Source organism: Platalea leucorodia, assembly GCF_965183815.1.
Source record: "Platalea leucorodia genome assembly, chromosome: 1".
NCBI lineage: Eukaryota > Metazoa > Chordata > Aves > Pelecaniformes > Threskiornithidae > Platalea > Platalea leucorodia.
In genome coordinates this window covers 95,254,965-95,276,751 of record NC_138823.1, presented here as the reverse complement: position 1 = coordinate 95,276,751, position 21,787 = coordinate 95,254,965, and the positions used below count along the sequence as shown (strand labels likewise).

General features: G+C 47.1%; 1 protein-coding gene across 9 annotated transcripts in view; it reads right to left on the bottom strand.

Annotated features, from left to right (window-relative positions):
* Nucleotides 1-884: 884 nt before the first annotated feature.
* Nucleotides 885-21,787, bottom strand: part of RREB1 (ras responsive element binding protein 1) — a 134,838-nt gene continuing 113,935 nt past the window's right edge. For 5 of the 9 annotated variants that reach the window (XM_082327579.1, XM_082327581.1, XM_082327578.1 and 2 more), the window contains 2 exons: nt 16,007-16,753; nt 11,225-12,840 (listed from right to left, as the gene is read on the bottom strand). In XM_082327579.1, the coding sequence (XP_082183705.1) occupies nt 12,320-12,840; nt 16,007-16,753 (1,268 nt within the window). In that variant the 3' untranslated portion in view covers nt 11,225-12,319. Of the gene's footprint in view, nt 12,841-16,006; nt 16,754-21,787 lie in introns of all 9 variants that reach the window. The other 4 variants (XR_014229844.1, XR_014229845.1, XM_082327583.1 and 1 more) reach the window with 4 other exon arrangements.

The window sequence follows — 21,787 nt, the reverse complement described above, 5'->3', positions numbered from 1 at the left end:
AAAATGGCTGCAGGTTTTTTGTAAAGCAAACTTGATTATTTTTTTTTCTTAGCATTGTGTAGTGTGGTTTTTTTTTTTTTTTTTAAATAAAGCATGAGTATGGCACCAAAAAGCCTGAGTGGTATGCTGGTGCTCTTTTCCTTGATAAGCAACCTGTAGTAGTAAATATGCAAAGAGTGAAAACATGCTATTCTTACAAAGCTGCTTTTCTACAAGTGTATTTGGAATGGGAATAATACTGAGGAAGTATTCTGTGATGTTTTGGACAATAGACTAATATTAAGGTTATAGTTCTTTATAAGAATAAGGGAGGGCCATGGGAAAATGTTCAGTAAATCCTTGAATCCTGATCTGTTAAAACTCAGCCATCATCCTCTGCATTTCCAGAAAGAATAACCTATTGGTAAACTGATGCATGAAAAGGATCTGTTAAGATGCTTAAAGGCCGCTGAAGCACAAGGTTACACCAACGCCAAATCCCGATAGCTTTAAAGTGCGTGCCACTGTCTGCCCAAGCAAACACTAGTATTCCAGGCAGTGATACTGAAAGTAGCAGTTCAAGCAGGTGTACTGCATCCAACCAGAAGAGAACGTAAGACTTGCTGGGGAAAAAAAAGCTAACAAAAGCAAAACAAAAATGGCTTAAAAATAAAGGATGCTGAGACTCCTGTATTTGTGAACTACATCTGTGGATAAGTAAGGGAAAACTTCAAAGCAGATGTGTTAAGATGTATTTTTAGTTCCCAGAGAACATAAAAATAACTCAGATTTGAAGACTGCCTCATCTTTCCCTGAAAAGATCAAGATAGACTTCTTGAGACTTCATATTGGTCTCTATTCTAAGCCAGTCATTGCACTCTTAATTTCAGTAGGCTTTCTGTCCCCTCATGTTAGTAGTCTTGATTATAAATTTATATTAACCAAGATGCAGTAAAATTTCGGCATTACAACATTCCCATCCCTTAACTGGTGAGAGAAAACTGAAACTTAACCTCCCTTTCCTCATCACTTTTTGTCTGTCCAGCTTATAGGGAAGCCACAGCTTGTCCTGCCTTAACTGAGTTTTCCCTGTGCCACTTAAATTCACATAATGAAACTGTAACTTAAGAGCTGACTCTTCCTCACAGCGAAGAGGATACTTGGAGCTAGTGTACGTAGCCACACCAAGTGTCTGAACAAGAGACGCGTTCAAGATAACCTCAGCGTGTGTTCTAGTAAATCAGATGCAGGGCCTGGAAGGAGCTCGACAGTATAGTTTTCATTCAGGTGAAGCTGCGTTGGTGGACCACATGTGATTAAAGCAGCTACCCTGAAGATAAAACGCAATACAAGGTTCACTAGATGGAAATTATTACAGCCAGCAATACCAAAAGCTGCCAGCTGAGGGATCTCCCAAGCCAGTGGCAGCTGCTTCTCCTAACAGATGAGCAGGAGAGCGCTTTAGTCCCTTCTCAAGGAGCAGCCTCTGACTGGATGGGCTGGAGCAGCCGTGTCTGGCTATTCTTAACCAGTTGTCGCTCTGTCGTGGTCACTGAAGTAAGTCTGAGCACTGCGTTTTTCTGTGCTTTTACAAAAGTAATTGACAATGTGAAGCTTTAGCTCTGAAAAACTGTAAATACTCGTGTCGTGCATTTGCATCCAGAAAAAGTCAGGGCTGTAGGCACCTGCAGGGTCAGCCTGCGGCACCGCAGGAGCTGGGTAACGGCGGTGCTGCGCGCACGCTGCCTCTTTGGCCCCTGGTTTCCTGGGCCCAGGCTCCTCAGCAAGGCTTCCCGCGATTGAAGTTAGATTAAATGGGGCCTTTTAACTCCATGTGCCCCTCGACCATGTTCAGACACAAATAGATCCACGTTCCGTCTTCAGCGGGAGTATTTTTTTCCATGAAAGCTGAAACCAAGAGCCCACTCCGTGCAGAACACCGGAGCACGCCCGTGCACCAGGCTGGATCTGCAGCGCTACAGAAGGGAGCAGGGCACAGGACCTTGCTGTGCCAGCATGCTCGATCCCAGCCTCGGCTGGCCAGCCTGCCAGTCAGTCTCTGAGAGAGACAAAGAATGAAAGCATGAAAGAACAAACAAACTGTTTTCTTTAGCAGGAGTCTACACAGAAAGGAGGAAAGTCCTAAAATACCCTATTGCAGGTTTCCCTTGGAAAGGAAAAGCTAGAATTTAAGTAGCATCTGATGACGATCGCATACAGTATGGCAAACACTGGCACCAAAATAACAGGTTATAATTAGAAGCAAGTGTAAATATCCTAACCAACTTGATTATGAAGCGTGTTATACTTTCCTTCAAGCCAGTATTTAAGACTTCGTTAATGCTTGGTCGTTTGTAATAGTGGTTCATTCAGAGAGAGTGGAAGTATTTCACACAGCTGGAAACGACGTTTTGCCCAGCTAATCCTAACTGGTTGCTGCTGTAGGCAAGCTGAAAACGAGGAAGCACATCTTGCTGCGAGGCACCCCGGGAAAGGCAGTCTTTCAGAAAGTAAAAACAAATGAAACGGGATTTAGCTTGCATTCTGAAAACCGCACGACACGGGGGCCATCTCCTTCCCAACGCATCGGTGGCCTGACAGGTGGTGACACCGCAGCACCCTATTACCGCCGCCCCCAGCTAAAAGGTTTGAGGAGGATGAAGCGCGAGGCAGCAGCCGCCGCCGTACGGCCAGAACAATCGCCGGCGGCGCTCAGGAGCGTTATTGCCTGCGCCTACGGGGGAGGGCCATCCCGCGAGGTCCCATTGGGACTGAACTCCCTCAGCTCCTCTTAAAGCATCTCCCAGGGTGTCATTTACTGGTCCTTCAGTTAGGTGCAGCACTCCTTGTGGCTACTCCAGTTTTCCTTTAGTGACAGACCCCAAGGGCCGTCACCCCGTTGTTGCTATTTTGCTGCGTTTGTAGAATTGCACCAAAACAGATGTCACTGATCCACTGCAGCGGTAATAAGTACAGGCCACCAAGGATCTGTTGGCAGACTGCAAAGCATCCCACAGCTGCAGTTCAGTAAAACGCTGCCACGAGGAGCCCTGGGAGGAGCTGCTGTTGCTTTTAATTAAGTGTTGTTCAAATTAAAGTACCTTCATTTTTAAGCAGGTGTTTTACAGCTGCCCGAGAGAATATTTGGTTCAGAAAAAAACTTCAGAACCACTTATGGTAGATGCATTCACCAAAAAGTAATAACCAAATGCATTAAAAGCAGCAGCATGTGGCTCTGCATCTTGTGCCAAGACGCCTTCCCGTGAGGTTCCCAGGGTGCTCAGTTCTCCCGATCCCTTCCTTTCCCTCGCCTACAACCCTGGCGAGCTTTTCTAACCAGCTCAGCGCCGATTCTGGGTTTCAGGTAGCTGCGCGCTAGAAGGCCGCTGTGGTTTCAACTCCAAAAAGATACTGGCAGATAGCGATCTAGACAGGAGATCAAAAATCAAACTCGCTGTGTTGTGGTGCAGACTTTTCACAGGTTATTGTGTATACACAGGCAGCTTGATGCTTTGATTTTCTCCAGCTGTGGAGCGTAATGGACCCGACGTATGTCACCTTGAAGCCTGTAAAGCTTTAGTCGTGTAAGCATCTTGAGGGCAACGGACGAAATGGCGTTAAGCGTCCTGCCACCAAAAGGGGATTGAGTGGCAAAGGGAGCAAATGCACGAGCATTGCGTCCCACTCAGCAGCACGTGTCCGTGAGACGGCACTTGGTCCTCCCGTGTTCTGCCTCCTCCCCAGCTGCTACCTGGGAGCCCCCTGCATCGAGCAGGGCTACACCCAAGAAGAAGTAGAGGAAACGGCAATGAAAAAGGTTACGCGTTTCACTTGCAGCCAGGTTTTACCCAGTCACTTTTCCATTCCCAAGCACAGGTCATGTTGTAAAGCTTGAGTTGCAAACACTTGGGAGAAATACTTATTGATCAAAGCAAGCCTACATCTCGCACCTAGCGCTGCCATCATCCTAACATAAAGTACAAGTGTTTCTTTCGGGTGCAGATTCATTAAAAAAAGTCAGATGCTGCTCATTTAAAACAACAAATCTAGTTGCAAATCTAAGCTGTCAGCATTCTCTGTACACTCAGATAACCAGAGATGGGAGGAAAGGGTAACACATCGATTGCTCTCGTTACCCAAACGGAACTTGTTCCTGCGCCCACTCCTTGTCCGAGGGCCGGGGCAGCGAGCCCTGCGTGCACGCACGCACGCAGGAGCGTTTCTTTGCACGCTCGCTGCAGAGAGGCGCGCTTTGCTGCTCCTCGCATCCCAGCTGCTGGGATCCCGCGTTATGGTAGAGCCACCGACCCCTCTGGCTGACATTCTGTCCTAACCTTCGCACATTTTTACAGCCGTGCTCCCCGTGCGGTTACAGGCTAAAAATTACTGACGGAAAGGCAGCCCACAGCAGAGCTGGCCTTTACCGCATTAACCTCTGCCTCTGAGATTATGAAAATAGATCAGGCCTTTCATGATGAAAAGCCTTTTCTCCAGCTAACTTCTCTCTTATTTACAGCCTCCTATTAACTGATGCTCATAAACTGCTTCACAGCCCTTTGCCGAAAGGCCCTAGAGAAGTTCCAACGCTTTCACAACAGCGTATTTATTCCGAACGCCCATCGTCCAGAGTTTTCCTCATACGCTCCTGGCAGTTTTCCCTGCCAAACGAGAGACAAATCTGGCACAGGAGAAATAAACAACAAGCACAGCAAAGGAGAAAGCTATTTTCAGTTCCTACTACTCAGAGGATTGCTACAAGCTTTTCCACCGCATTACGCGGTGAGCTTCGGCGAGCCAGAGAAGTCTTCCCACTTACTAGTATTGAACATATGAAAAACTCCTGCTTCCTTTGAATGTAGTTTTTTTTTTTTAAGGCTGAGAGGCGACTTGAGAACTGAAAGTAGGAGGCAACACTAGAATTTTTGGAAAGCCTCAGCAGTGCTTCTCAGCTCCATCTTTACTTAGTTTCAGCTCTCCAGAGTGATTTCAGATACATCCTGAAATGATGGCCCCTTACCCGGGAACGCTCTGAAGGTTTTCATTTCCCTAGAAAATTCGGTCACCCTTTTCCTCCGTCAGGCACCCCACGAACACCGCGACGCACGGCGCGGATTACATCACTTACCTGAGGCGACGCGCGCGGCCAGCCGCAGCAAGGCAGGCGTCCCTGTGTCTGTTAGGCACCCCATTCTGTGCAGCAGCCTGCCGCCAGTCCCTGTCCTCGCCGCTGTCTTTGAGCGGGCCAGCTTCCCTCTGCCTCTCTGCTGTCTTCCTCCCAGGTGTTAATCCACTTAATTTCTTTGAAAAAAGAGATCTTACTGGAAAAACAGCTTCATAAATATCTTTTTACAATACAGAACTGCTGCTGCTTCAGCAGCACACAAACGCAACACAATTCTCCTTGTCCGTATCCCATTCTCCCCCCACCTTGCTTTAAATAGGCCTCACTGCCCAGGTGAAGCCACTGATGGGCCCTGGCAGCAGACAGGGCTGCTCTTGCAGCCTTTGCACCTGGAAGAGGTGCAGCTGGTGAGAGACCCTAGAAACACCGAATTATTCTGCCCCGGAGCTCCCCTCCGCCCTGTGCTGTGCCCCCCCCATCCTCTGGTAAGTCCCGAGCAAACACGTGCACGCCACAGGGCGAATGAGTCCGTAACTTCTCCTAGGACCAAGGGCACACGCCGCCAGCGCCTGGCACCCACTCGACGTGTAGGAGAAACACCTTGTGCTTACTTGGTATAAATCGTCCTTTCAGGACTGGTGAGAACGGGTTAAATCACCTAAAACTGCAAGCTTGAAGCCCTTGGCCTTTCTCAACATGGCCACACGGGTGTCTTTCCTCGTCAGCTCAGCTGAGGATTGTATTATCGGGAATGCGGACAAGAGGTTCAGCACAGCCGGGATCCCTCAGGCAAGAGCTCTGCTGAGGGCTATACGGTCGCAGTCTCTTCCTCTGCTTTTGAAGTAAGAACATCAGCAGGAAAAGTGTGTTGCTAACGCAGCCCCCTCCAGAGCCTAAAGCGTGTCCTGCAGATTGACGGACTTGCTGAGTGCAAGATGGAGAGATCTAGTCAAAGAATGTCACCCCACTAGCAGGTTAGATACATACCTTTCCCCCCCCACACACTTTCTCTCCCCGTCTCCAAAACTTGGACCATTTTTTGTGAAATATTCAGCTCCTCTCTGACATGAAGGAGGCTTTCAAAAGCCCGCAAGTGAAAATGTGGCTCTTCCCCTTCCCTTACTGAAACAGATTGGAGAGCAAACCCCAGCAGCTTCCTTGTTGCCTGCTTTGCTGTTGCAGCGCTGTTGCAGCGAGCCTCTCCCCTGCGCCGGGGATTGCAGTCACTGCCAAGGAAAGGGACTCGAGGGGAAAAAAGCGCTTTATGCAGCTCCTAGGCTGGAGAGCTCAAGCGGCCCACGGCACCAGAAGATACTGGTGCGTTGTACAGGTTTTACTCACTTTCCTCCCTGAGGTTGGCTGCTCAGGTACCCGAGTCCTGGGAAATGCCAGTGTGGCCCATTTTTCCACAGTCCAGCAGTTCGAGATGTCCCGATTAAACAATCCAATCCATGCGTTTCTCCATCCTTTTCTTTTCCTGCTTTATCAGAGTGGATGATAAAAGATGGTGCCTCTTCGACTGACGTACAGAAAGTGCCAGTTATTCTGTGCTGGGGTCTTGCGTCTCCCTTTTGCAGATAGTCCAGCCCTCACGGTTTCCAAAAGTGATGTTGCCAATCCCATCTTAACTCTCAATCTCTGCAGAAACGCCTAAAGAAAAAGCCATGTGTGATTCCCCAAACCCGAGGCTTGTGACACAGGGAAAGGTTTCAAATAAACTTTTTCCCCTTGCCTTCCTTGCTAGTTGAATTGTGACTAATCTAATTTTGTTTGAGAAAGACTTTTTTCAACAGAACAGGGCAAAACACTATGTTAATAGTATCAGCAGCAAATCATTTCTCATTGTGTTCGCTTTCTGAAGTGTAGGTATACAGCCCTCCCATCCCCCAAATGCTGGGTACTGCGTGGCAGCTGGATAATGGAAAACGAATACTCTTGTTCCTTTCTCTCTACCAGTTTGCATTTCAGTATCAGTAAATAGGCAAAAGATGCTCCAGCCAGGCTCCATATCCTCCTTTGGGACGGCCAGTTTTCACCCAAGCCTGCTCTCTCAAACCAGCCCTCCTGCCCATTCCCACGGTCCGCAGCCCACAGATTCATACTCCACGCTTCCAAAAAAACCTACCCTCCCGGTGCCCCTCGCCGCCAAGGCGTCCCCGTGGCGGCAGAGGACGTAGGTCTTCCCCAAACCTTAACGCTCCGGGGCAAGCGCGTGGACGCCGCACCCGGGGCGCTGCTGTGAGACAGATCCACAGCGCGGGGGCTGTGCCGCTCTCCCCACCCACGTCAAGAGTTAACCTGCGGCTTCACCTTTAAAATGGCGGGGGGAAAAAAGCTTTAGGGAATGGGGCGAGGAAGCAGCAAGTTGGAGGCGGCACATGGAGACAGCACCCCCTCCCCATCCCTCTGTCAAGCCGGTGTTTCAGGCCAGCTCGGAGCCGCGGCCGCCGCAGGAGCTGGTGCGGGGAGGAGCGGAGGCAGGGGAGGGAGAGGGGAAGGCCAAGAAGGAGCCAAGTTGAGCGGGCCTGCAGGAGCCTACGCTGCCGAAGGCGAGAAGAGCAGGGAAACGCCCAGCCCAGGGACGGTCGCAGTCAAAGTCAGGCAGGAGGAGAAAAGGGCTGGGTACACAAATTGCACCCTTCCGTGGCCAAGGACCAACTGCTTTCCAAGCCATCTTTTTCATAAGTAATTAGTCACAATCACTTCCTAGCCACATCAACTCCTTCCATGTGATTTTACAGCTCACGACAGGTCCCCACACCCTTTGGGCGTGAGTTTTCCCATCCGTCTCAGGAGGGGAGATTTCTCAGGCCAGCGGGTGGGAGAGGGAAAAAAGTGATTTTTCTGCAGCTTTCCTCCCTCAGAAATCTTATTTCTACCCCTTGGGCCCACCCAGAGGTAGCCCGCAGAGCCCCGCTTCATCAGATATCCTTGGCTGGGGGCAGAGCCGGCAGACCGACTGGTTTTCTTTTAACCTGTCCCTGTTGGGCGGTGCGGGACCAGGTCCTCACCGGAGAGGGTGCTCTGGGGAGCCCGAACCCCCGCCACGAAGGGACGGGAGGCCGGAGGGAGGGAAGCGGCAGCACTTCACCCCCTGGCTACGTCCCTCTGACTCTGAATCTGGTTCACTTCTGTACCAGACAGCACCATCCCGCCAGGACTTAGGAAGATGCGGATGCTTCAGCTTCGCTGCAGTTCCCTGGCCTCCAGAACCGGATACGCAACTCAGATGATTCTTTGGCTCGCTGTCCCGTGAAATGTGTTTTATTTATAGGAAAGCATATAAAATGCAGCCAAGGTGGCTCCAACAAGCTAAACCAAAGGATTTCTCTCTTTTTTTTGACACATGCACATGGCTTTCAAACACATCCTGAATATTTCACAGCCGTACACATTTATGTAAAAATAAAACTATGGTGGCAGAAACCTACTTCGTGTATACAGAAAACGACTGATATACTGTTAATCACCACAACATGCCAGAAGGACGCTCACTTACGTGACAACGGGGCTACAGTTGATAAAAAAAAGGACAGAGAACCCTGATCGAATGCCTGTGCAGGAAAATCAGCACCAAAATATTTTCCTGCTGTCTTCGGTGGCTACGTTAAGGAACTGCACCGAGAGAAAAGCACCATTTCAAGGGGGCTTGACTACCAGAAAACAGTAGGCATTAGTCTGACTGTAGTCAACGGTGTGAGTACCAGAAAATGGGGGTCAAAATGAACGTGAATTTTCAAAGCGCTACAATCATCTCCAATTCAAGCTCAGCCCAACTGAAGGAAGAGAAGCAGTGATGCTATTTACGCAGATAAGCTCCAGCTTGTACGTCGTCCTCGAGCAGAGAAGTCTGAAAGCGAGTTACAACAAACCCCCAAGAAAAGCCACGTCCATTTTGTAACCTATAATTTTTAAATATAACATTTTATTGCTTAGATAGTTTGATACAGAACAACTTGTATTTTTTATTTTGAATTTGGAAGTACTGTACAACTGAATAAAAAGAGGAATAAAAGTACCAAAACAAATGTGTGATTCTCTGTTCATGTGGCATAAACCAGTCTTGTACACAATTCGTAGCAGCAGTTTTAAGTTCCCTTTAGAAAAATATGAATTCTACACATTTATTACTGTTTCCTGCATGGGATGAAATCACTAGGATTAAACTTCCTTCGTGGAGAGAGAGAAGAGAAAGGAGACACACAGAGAGGAGAGAGAAGATGATGAATCGTTCTGAAAATGGAATCAGACTGTCACATAGCCCCCAAGAGTTATTTCACAACAGCCTCAAACAAGGTTCTCTCTTCTTTTTTTTTCTTTTTCCTTTTTTTTTTTTTTTTTTTTTTTGCGCTTTCACAGTCAAGTGCTTAATGTAGTGATTGAATTATCTCAATGTTAAGTCCATTGCAACTCAGGCAAAAGAATTTCAGAAGATCCTTTTTTTGTTTGTTTGTTTTTTGTTTTTTGTAAAAGCCCTGAGAGAGGAAAAAAAAATAAAAAGATTCAAACAAAAATCGTATAGAGACAAATTAGCTGAACATGCAAACTAAAGCCTAAGATTCACCCATAGTTTAAACACATTATAAATTTCACAGTTTAATATTGGGGGAGGAGGGGAAACAAAAAAACCCAACAACAGCAACGGTTCTCAGTCAAACTCAACTAGTAAAAATGTCAATAAAATGTGGCAAGATCTTATACTCTACTAGGATATAGATAAAGGCTAAATAAAGCTTTAAATCAATAGTGATTATTGCTAGCAGATGTCCCGGCAGGCTGCTGGGAATTAATTACTTGCTACATTGTTCTGCAGCATATAGTTTAGTAATGGCTTCTCCCCCACAGTATTGCGCAGTTTAGTGTGGAGAGTTGCAAAAAAAACCAAAACCAAAACGACAAAAAACCAAAACGACAAAAAACCAAAATATACCCAAAATAATAATAATAATAATTATTATAATTATAATAGTAATAACAATTTAAGGGATGCGTGAACTGGTTTTAATTAAGTAGAATGCACCTGGGTAGAGTTTCAAATGAATCATTGGTTGCGATTGATTTATCTATATCTGGCGTTAGCTTCGTTTCTGAACTGGTTCAAACATCCCTATTTAAAAAACAAAACAAAACAAAACAAAAAACCAACAAAAAAAATAGAAATCACATATACCTCAACCATTTTTTCTTATTCTATTTGCAAGAATATTGCTCGAGAACGTTTCTCTTCCTTTGAATTCTGGACAGTGAGATTTCAGTCTCCAGAAATTTTCGGAGAATTTTTAATATAGATATAGCTATATATAGATATATATATATTATATAATATAGACTGGGTCCGAGGCCCACTTCCTCCATGTCTGGTGAGAGCAGGAAAAGCGATTCTGCGGAGGGGAGGGAGGGAAGGAGAGAGGCAGGGAAGGAGGGAGGGAAGGAGGGAGGGAAGGAGGGAGGGAGGGCCACAGTGCGGGCTGGGCTAGGCTGGGCTGGGCTGGGGGGCCGCAGTGGTGGAATAGCACAGTGAGGCTCCGGCAATGCTATTATGGCTCTGTCTGTCCCAGAGGTCATGACTGAAGGACAATTAACAAACAACAATAAGGACAACAACAACAAGGACAACAAAAACGCTGGGCACTCCTAAAAATGCGCAGCTACAGTAGGATACATTTCACTTAACCCCTTCAATATTGGCGGCCGGAGTGTCACCTGTTGCCGGCAACAGGAGCCATACGGAGAAATTCCAGCTGCCAGCATTAAAGGGGTTAAATCATTGATATGAAATTTAGACACACACCTCAAGTCTTCAAGCATCAACCCCAAAATCTCAGGAAGAATTTTTTTTAATTTATTTTATTTATTTTTAACATGTCTTATATCTGTAGTTTTATTACCAGTAGTATTTTCTTGCTCTAGAACATGACAGTAGCAAGATGACGGTAAGGCTCGCATTTCTCTCTTGCTTGCTTTCAACTGGAAGACGGAGTAACTTTGCTCTTTACGTAACGCACGCTGCCACCGATGTGATTGCAACAAGATTAATCTAGTACTCGCAGTGCCTTTCTTACGCACTTGGAGGGGCCTTACGCGGCCCCGTTCTCGCACACTTCTCCCCCCAACACACGCACGCACGCACACGCACCCACACGCACGCACTCACACCCCACCACGAGTGAGATGTTCCCCTGTACCGGTGTGACGACACCTCGCTGGCCTCCATTTGACTCTCCGGTCAGAGGAAGGGTTTCATTTAAAGTACAGTAGAAGAGCTGCAACATAAGAAGAGGAGCTGGTGAAAGCGTTAAGTCAAAAACATTTCGAGAGGGGATCCAAGCTGCGTTATACATCTGCGTGGGCAAATATTGCCCATTGGTTTCTGCTGACTGCAGAGACAAGCGAACTGATGGATTTATAAAATAATAATAAAATAATAATAATAATAATATACTGAAGCAAATCAAACATATATAACAGCGGGTGCATAATTTCCATAGGTTACGTTGCTATGTAACTCTTCTCTGTATACACGCTCAGTCCACGACAGCCAGAAAAACCCCCTAGGATTTAGAAGAGCATTTCTAATGCTGACAAGTGGAAACAAGCGTGAGGTTGAAATTCGTTGCGTTTCCTGCTTTTGGCTTGAACCACTTTGAACACCTTCAACTGCCACGTTGCTCAGGCCTGGAACAGGCTTAATGCTCCACCATGTGGCAAATGCAAGAACATCTACTGAGAAAAAACAATAAATCAACATCTCATCTGCATTTCCTCTGACTATTTCATATGAAATTCACATAATTTTTCTTCCAGTTATTGGCTGTGGTATCCAAGGGCCTCCCACCCCACTGCCCCCATTTCCAGCTCAGAGAACAAACACAGCGACTATCACAGATATACAAGAACAAGCTCACGCACACCAATACAAAAGGTAACATTAATGCTTAAATGAAAAAGGTCCTCTCCAAATAATTCATTAAAATATTAAAAAAAAATCATTTTTGAAAAAAATCTATGATACCAAAAGATCTAATAAAGTAGTAAGGCACTCAAATCAGTATATACTGTAGTCTCTTGCATTATTATACTGAAAGGCATATGGCACCGCGTCCAGTCTGCCATACTCTCCCCACAGCTGTAGGTCGCTCTTCCAAAAACAAAGACTCCAGAACCCTCCCTCTGCTGGCTTCAGTTTGCGTGCTGGGACGGGTCCGACCTCCCAGCCAGTCATTCAACCCCCAAGAGCTGAGGCGCACTGTCTGCAGAGGCAAGGATGTGATTCATGGGAGACTTTGTGTTGTGCATCTCCAGCAAGTCTTGAATGAAACCTGAGGGCCTCTCGTGCTCGGAGCTACCCCGAGGTTCCTGGTCTTTTGCTGTCTGTTTCTGTGCACTCTTGGTGGGCTCCGCGAGGCAGGTGCCGGCTCCTCGCCCGCTCGGCCTCTCCTCTCTGCAGGGGGAGTCCTTGGCCGTGCCAGCCAGGGACTCTTTTCGGCTTCCCATGAGTGATGTATGGCTACCGACGGCCCCCGCGGAGTCACACTCATTTTCTGAGATGGGGTTGGTGCCACTGTGGCTAGACTCATTTTCGCTGTCTTCTCCACACCTTGACTGGGTCTCCTCCTTGTCGCTCTCCTTCCCATGGTTTCGGGCATTTTTGACTTTCTGGTGTATGCGCTGGTGACGCACCAGGCTGTGTTTCAGAGTGAAGGTCCGTTCACAGGTTTGACACTTGTATGGTCTCTCACCTAGAAGAGAATTAAAATACCAAAGTCAGCCGTAAGGTCACAAACGCACCTCCCTCTTGTTTCATGCAGCCTAAGATGCTCTACACTTTGGAAATTCGGTACCTGTATCAACCATGGATGTCACATTTATGCAGATTATTTGCTTCCATACTAGCAAACTAGCTGATGGTATGCAAGCAGGAATACAGATAAATCCCTTGGGGCACAAATGAAAAACCAAAACCAAGTGTCTTGAGATTTCTACAAGCTCGGTATGGCCCTGCACTAAGGAGGGAGGAAGACCATAAGCCCCAGGTGCTCGTTAGCATCCTGTCTAATTTAGTCAGCAACTTTTCTGGAAGAAGTTTGCAGTCGTCCTCTGGAGCTCAAAAGCCGTTGTGAAACCAGCCCACCACGGGGGCTCCCTGCTGCAGGTCAGCCCCTGGTACACGCGGAGAGAGAGGACTTGAGATGGAAGGATGAGGATACTGCCCAGGTAACTGGGGTCAACAGCGTTTAAAAACTGAACCAAACAGCACATGAGAAAACATCTCCCTCTCTCTTAGATGCTGACAGATGGGCAAGCATGAAATGCGCAAGTTAATCACCAAAGTCGCAGAGAAGCTGTCAGGAATTACCCTTGCCACAACAGCCCCTCCTCTTTCTGTGAAGGAGAAGACGGTATCACCACGTTTCAGAACGGACGCAGAGCAGCTAAAGGACCTAGACTTGTCAGGCATTCATGGGACACAGCAGGTGTCTGTTAGAGGTCATCAAAATTTACTGACTGAGTGAAAAATGCCTGCCTCGGGACGTTATTTACAGAGCTGCTGGTGTTCCTCAGCCCACTGGTGCTTTAGGACAGGGGTGACATGTGAAAGCCCCTGAAAAACCTCTTCACGCCCATTCCAGAAATGCTACTCGGAGGACAAAATTCTTCCTCTTATTTTGCAACCTTAAGCCGCAGAGCAGCTCCAGGCATCCTCTTGCTGTAACCAACAGGTAGTCTGCTCCCATCTCAGAGCTGCTTTTCGCACCTGAAATGCTTGAATACTTTCCTAAGCATGAGCTCATCAGAAAACAAAGCAACCACAGCCCCACAGACAAAATTCCCCCAAAGTCCCAACCAAGCACAGTGCCCCAAGGTGCTGTCTGCCCTGAAGAACAGAAGGTCCCGCCCTGACCGCTTCATTCTCTGTTTCTGATTGCACCTATTAAAGATTTTTCAGTACTGCAATTCCATCAAGACACCGTCTTGTGCCAATGAGCATACAAAACGAGACACTTGCGGCTCATTTCTCACTTGTAATAATGCCTGGGATCATTAAAAGAAAACCAATTATGAACTTGAGGCGGCTGGCTGAAATGTGCAAGTAGGTCCCGCTGTCCCTGGCAAGCCTGACGCTTCGTAGAAACGTTTCTCTCCGGTGCCCTGCTTGGGCATCTGCTACCAAGGGAGGGCACGGCTCCCCGGGAGCATTTTCGGCCGACAGCCTTTGCCCGTCCGGCACTTGGCTGCAGCCGATGCAGCGCCATGGCTCACCCTGCGCTCGGGCAGGCGGCACCAGGGCACCCCGCAAGTATTTGCTGGGAAGCAGCCTGCACTGGGAGAACGAAACCTTTCCAGCCCAATTGCCATTCAGTAGGCAGGCAGAGGTCTCTTGCACACTTCAGCGTTCCTCTTCTGAGTAAAGAAATACCAAAACCTTACAGTTCTCTTTAAAAAACCCCACACATTAAAACCAAAGTATAAGCAATGTTACAGCCTGACAGTATTTTGTCAATATAGCTGAACAAATGGGAAGGAGAGAAGGAGGAAGAGAGTCAACCCACAGTATTGAGGCAAAATCCTCAGTTGAAAATATGTTGATTTAACAGTGAAGATAGGTGGTATTTGCATTTATTAAACTTGAAGAAAGCACTGACCCAGGTTCCTATTCAACACCTATTCTATGTTAAAACATCCTCCAGTGTCAAATAGAGAAATGGGGGGGGGGGGGGGGAAGTACCAACAAGGCCTGCATAGCTCAGCATGCAAGGAAAACAATTAAAACATACGGTATGGGAATCTCCATGGGCACACACCAGTGTATCATCTGGGGGTAAAGCTCGGTACTTTAGATATTAGCATCTTTCCAAGACTTAAAAATTTAGTATGAAAACAGGCACAAGAATGGGACGCATCCCCTGTTTCGCTTGTGGCTCAATGCCAGAAGAAAACAGGTCAGTTTTGCACTCAAAATGTCAGTATTCATGATTCAGAAGGGTAAAAAGTTTGGTTAAGGCCCTTCTCTTTGGTGTAGTTTATTAAACATCGCTGTCAATTACAGCACAAATATTTTGTTAATCACAAAGATCTTGTCTTCAGCAGAGAGCACCTTCAAAAGATACAAATGTGAAACCTCCCATGTCAGAGCAGCTCGCTGACAAGTAAAATGCATCATTAATAAGGATACATTAATAAGGATGAATGATTAATTCACCTTTGAGCTGGCTCATGGCTTCATCTCCTTTACAGGGTATTGCTGCAAACTGTGTATCACATAAAGCGATCCCACATATTTTAACTGCCGAGCCAAGTCATCAGACAAGCGTTTTACTACCTGTGTTCCACCTCCCCTGCCCAAGCCTGAACGACGAGCAGGGTGCCCAGTATACCTTTGCCTTTCACTCAAGCAGCAGGTCACGCAGATCACCAGCACATTACCCGTACCAGGCTTAGATAATCAGACAAAACCAGACTCTCTCTCTCTCTCTCTCTCTCTCTCTCTCTCCTTTCACTCAGAGATGAAGTCTTATCATATACTGCCAGGTTTCTCCACTGCTCGTCAAAACACCAGAAGAGGTAGAGCCATGCACACATGGCAAGAAGGGAGTCAGAAGCTGGACAGAAAAACTGCCCAGGGATCTCCATCCTTGCCCTCACCCCTAAACTCTGCAAGCAAGCATGGGGAAAAACAGTTTGGAAATTGAAGATAAGGCAGTGCCGACAATTCCCGCTCCCTCAACAGGCTTTGTATGCAGCATGGGGGATTGGGGCAGAGAAGACACCTTGCAGATACCTGTAGCACTAAAAGCAGTGTCTCCAACCTCAAGTGCTAGCAGCAATCGTGCACCTACAGAGCAGATGCCTCAGTCTGGTGGCAGACCTGCTCGTAATCTGTTCTGCCCTCAAGTCTCCTCTTACCTGTATGAGACCGCATATGTCGCGTCAGATCTTGCAGAGACCAGAAACGCTTGTTGCACACAGTACAGACTTTCTTTCTTTTGTCTGCTTTTGCAGTACTCTTAGCCCCATCAGTCTTTGGTTTTTTGTCATCACTGCTCTTCTCAGTGGACTTTCTCTCTGTGCCTTCCCCCTCAGAGATGCTTTCGCTCTCTTCATTCTCCTTTCCTGTTGCCTCACAGTCCACAGGAGACTCCACTACCTTCAAGTCCATCGGAGACTCTTCCTGCTCAAGACCAGAGTCCTGCATCGAGGGAGCTCCTGCATCATCCTGAATGCTTTTGCTTTCATCCTCACTGCTCCTTTCATCCTTTCTGTCCTCACGAGTGTGGGCCTTTTTGTGACGGCTAAGAGTGCCAGCAAACTTGAAGGTTTTGCCACAAATGTCACAGGCATGTTTCCTTTCAGTCTGAGAACTCCTGCCTGCACTCTGGTCACTCTCTGCCAGCTTGAAGTCCATTAATTTGCTGGCAAAATTGAGGTCAAGACTTTTGTTACTTACAGAATCTTCCTCAGGGCCCTCTTCATATCCATCCGCTTTTTCTTCGGCATCCTCTTCTGCCGGAAGGGAGTCAGCCTTTTGCTCCTCCTTGGGGCCGCGCTCACTCTCTGGTAGCTCTGTTATTTCCTCTGGCTGTTCCTTCTCGCAGGAGGTCAGGTCCAAGACTTCGTTTCCTGCAGCTAGTGTCTCCGCATCAGGCTGGCCGTCTGCAAGCAAACAGAGAGAAACTTTCAGCGGGATGCTCTCTGCTAATTCACAACTACCAGCGGTAAGGCTGCACGCGGACCCACAAGCATTGCTTCTGATTGAGCATCCCAACATCTGCTTCTCTTATCTGTGACCCAGGGCAGTAACTTATGGCTGAAAAGTGATCAAAACACCGCAGAACCCAATTAACAAGATGATTAAAAATCTGTAACCAAATGCTTTCTTTTCCAAAATACACTCACTTGCTTGGCAGTTCCCTGAAGTCACTTTTAATATAATCACTTTTGCCAGAGAACGCAAAATGCTGAGACATCAAAGAAGAGTTGAGATCACTACTATTATGAGTACACCATACCAGACACACGTGGATACGTTACTTAGAATACTTCATGTATAAAATTTGTATATAGATGGAAGTAATATACAACCGCATATTAATCAAACTAACTTATAAACTAAAAGTAGTGAGAAATGCTTTTCAAAGGCCTCATGCAACCAACTGGTACAATTAAATGTTAAAGCTTAGCGCAGACAGTAACACAAAGGTCAGTTTAAAAAGTTAGGTATACATCATATAAGCAAAAGATGCTGAAGTTTGTCCACATGTGGGTCTTTGACATACACTCTTCATTACATTGATACCACCTGGAACTAAAACGTAAAAGCCAAGATGCGGTAACAGGCAGCATCCTTCGTCGATTCACAGTTCCCCCAACAAGAAGGCAAACCCCACCTAAGACATCCACCTTAACGACCTCCTCTGCTCCCTTATCAGTTTGTAGCATTAACATTGCTGAAGACATAACATGTGTTGAAAAAATAAAACAGATAAGGCGCTTAGGGAGAACAAAGGGCTGGAGCTGTACCCCTTCCAAGCTCTATACAAATTGTGTACGTGTGAATAGGAAATAAGCTGGACTGGACCTGGAGGCCAAAGCTGACGCTGATGCATGGCATTTAACTGCCTCCCCAGTGCCACTTTCCAGCAACCTTTCCAGGACATGAACTTAGCAAGTTGTGCTTTCTGAAAGTTGAAACTTTCCTTGCTTTAAGTCCTCTCCCCCACCCCCTTCTTGTTGACAGCATGCAGCCAAGGGAGCACACAACCTAACAGGCATTTCAGCATTCATCTGCATGCCTGAGAGCTGCTGAGTAACTACAGGGATTTAGAAACCCTAGTAGAGCAGTTTAAGTTCTCCATTTGACATGGCACAACATGTGCTTGTCTCCGAATTGCCTAGATTTCCTACTACAGGCTTTTTTCATAAGCACGGAGTAATGACAGAAGATAAGAAGATAGTTCTCAGGCACTCAGTAGTTCGAATGCAACACAACTTGCATTGACCCCGTCTCCTTGCACAAATGATAATAAATGGCCATTAGACAAATGTCAAAGCTGAGCGGCATTTCCAGCAATCGTGAACAATCACTTAATACAGCATAATCCTTGATACGCTTTTTCTTGGGGGAGTGAAAGGGGGAGAAGTGACCTGTCAAAAAAAATAATCTCACCTTTTAATCAAAACAGATCCGTTTACATAGATGTGGATTACACAAAAGCTTTCCACAAAGTTCATCGCTCATCTAATTATCTGCCCATTAAAACACGCAACCGAGCCGTAATCTGTGTATAATGCTAGAGAATTTGAGGATGTGGGCATCTGAAAACAAAGGTCACCTACAATTGCCCTACAAATCTGCATTTGAATTCTGTGTTTTGACTCATTGCTTATCTCTTGGCTATATTAAGGCAAAAAGGAAGAAAAAAAAAAAGGCAAGCTATTATAAACGAAAAGAGGCAATTTCTAAAATTCAAGCTGAAATGCCGATGCATAATAATTAAGTGGAAGCACTGCTCCACAAACCCAGAGAAATGGGAGCCAGGCACATACGAGAAGCTGGGCCCACGCACAGCGCTCGTGGATGCAAGGCAGGTAGCTGAGTCTCGCAGCTGCTGCTGCAGGCAAGAGAGTGAGCCCAGAAGCCAAACCCAGGCTGTATCTACACAGGGGATATGTTGAAAAAGAAATGACGGCTCTGGGTTCCTGCCTGACGCCTTCTTCCACACCCTGTGTTTGGGGGCAGGACGGGCGCATCTGGCTCTCATTGACAACGCCTCACCTTGGCCCGGGAGCGGGGATGAAAGGAAGGATTAATGGCAACCGATGTGACTCCCCGCTGCTGCTGAAAGGGTCCTCGTCCTTCCCCGGCCACCCACTCCTGCCCCAGCCCTTGCACAGCCCTAACATTCACACGGCCGCACAGTGACCGGGGCCTTTTTCACCAGAGCACGGGTTTATGTTGGACTGAAACGACCCCGTAACCACCGCTCCCTTTAGGCTAAGGACGGGAGGGCAGGGAAACAACAGGGAAGAGGAGTTTCCTCCCCAGCTGCCTTTGGCTGCTACCATCGCAAAGACATATCTGTGGATGATGGATGAAGAGACAAAACCAGAGTGGCAAAGGGGCTCTGAGGCACAAAAACCTTGAAGCGACACAAACGGAAAGCACCTAAAAAGGCTGCCGTACCGCTGTCGCCGTCGGTGCTCATCCTCAGCAAGGTGGGGAGCACCTCCCGGCAGGCGAGGGCCACCCGGTCCCATCAGGAAACGCTTGCCCGAGGGGCCATGCCTTAGGCCAAAGGAAGACTGCAAGCACAGCACCGAGCGGGGGGCGTTAGGGAGTGGGGCAGGAAACCACGTGAGCTCTGTTAGGACGGAGAGGAGAGAAGAGCACGAGGAGACCGAGATGGAAGGAGCTCCTCCTTTATCGTACCAAGAGAGATGCTTTATAATTCTTTGCTGACCAAACAGAAGACAGCGGATGCAGAATAAGTTGGTTTTTCAACATGAACTACCAGAAGCAAAGTGAATGAGGGGAATATACACCAGTAGAACGCAAGTAAGAGAAAACCAAACCCAAAACATTTTAAAACACTCAAACGCAAAAGCCACAACTTTTATGTTCAACACGTTGTATATAATGCATGATTTTCCACTTTTCCCCTATTTTTCCCTAACGTTTTCTTGTTCTGCTTTCAGTATTTCCAAAAATCTCTCTATATTTTTCTTTCTTATAGCATACTCATCCTTCAATGAATCGTACCCGAACTCTATCTCCTTTTTCCCTCTCCTCTGTGCCCTGGGCCCCTTCCCAGCTGTTATGCTGTTCTTGCATGGCTGGCCCGTAATTACATTTTCCTGTGCACAAGAGAGACGCTCCAAGGGATAGGTGGTCCACAGGTCGGTGATGCTGCCTTACTAGCACAGGCAAACAGATGAGGTCGAACATCAAGAAAAACAAACACAAAGTTTAAACAACATGCCTTATGCCTTCATGAAGGGCAGAGACCCCTTCAGACCCCGGGAGCACGGATGCACAGAAGTTTCTCTTCCGAGGCTGGCCTGCCATCCCTGAATGAACACATTCAAAACTCAGGTAGGGACGTAGCCAGGAACGTGCTGACACGCATACGTGCTTGGGTGAGCGCTCTTCCTCCTTACCTGCACAAACCAGACCTGCCATTTTCTTTGTCGAGAAGGATTTTCACAGGCCCCTTATGAAACTTCATGCATTCGTAAAGCAGCAGATCCCAACGAGTTGAGCTGCTCTGTGGTTACCCCCAACCTGCGTGGTTGGTTTTGCAGCTGGTGAAAAAGCGAGCTGCTTTGCACAAACCCTGTCTGTTTGGAGATGGGTGAGAATCAGCCCAGCTCTGCTGCAGCCGAACTGGAAGAGCAGCAGGGGAGCTATGAAGGTGTGTGGGAAACACGATGGTCGTGACGACAGCCGTGTCAGGTCCGGTGCAGGATTTCTCCCGCCGTGCAAGGGATGGCTGCAAGGGTAGTCTCGCACTGGCAGCTCCTCTGCCCGCTCCAGCAGAGGTTAGGCTTGGCCTATGCTACTGGTACACTACAAGCCAGCAGGCTTGTTACCTTACACAAGGAGGAGTATTTTGATCCGAGCATTCAGATCTGGACAAACATCCCTTCAATGAGGCTGAACTCCTCTTAGACGGCTAATTCCCGTTTCCAGAATCTTGCTGATTTACGGTGCAGAGCAGCCGCTTGCATCCAGGCAGTGAGGAAGGCAAGGTGCGCAGGAAAAGCCTGCCATTTCTTTCACCCCTTTCCCATCTTTCACTTACTAAGGTTGTAAAATGCTTTCTGGCCCATTTGTTACCCCATAGATATTTACACTCGGCAAGTCAAGAGGACAAGAGCGGAAAGGTCCTCTTGCCAAGGCTCCCACCCACTGCCACTTGTTCAGCAACCATGGGAGCAGAATACATTACCTTGTCATGGACAACCATAGTTTGTGTCACTCCTCCGAAGCGAGGATAAGAAGGTGACACCATTTGATGATGTCAATTCTGACACTGGAGTCAAAGAACTTGTGCAAGGTAAAGGAGAGAGAGGAGAGGAGCAGGGAGGTAAGGACGTATGGAGGAAGGCAACACGAAGCAACTACCGGTAGCTCAGCTGCTGCCTTGTCAGCTCCTGGGAAAAAATGAACTTCTCAGGAGATATATTCATAAGCAAAACCTCAAGGACTCCATCTGAGAATCCAAAAACTTTTCCGCTTGCATGAAAGAAACCACTATATAGTTGTAGCCAAAATCATTTTTCCTTCGAACTGTGGAAAGAAAAGACTGTTTTCCTGAAGCCTATTTACAATTCAAGTTGCAGTTTTCAGTCCGCCCAGTCAGAAGAGTTTGCTTAATCTTTTATAGGTGGCAAGAAAGAAAAAGAGGAGTAAACTGCTTTCCTGCATACGCAAACCAAATTATCAAGAGAGACACCGAATGTGGAAAGTTTCACATAAAAGAGCAGATATAGATCAAGGTGGGGAGGTTGCTGGTTTGATTCTGTTTTCCCATGGTTTTCTTTTTTCCCGGAACTAAGATGGAATAAAGAGTAGAGCTTGAGATGCTAAGGAGTTACTAGATAAAACAGGGTGCTGTAAGACAAACTATTTTGTGACTTTAAAGCAAATGTTTATTGCCAAACATTCCTGACATCCTGAGAGAAGTG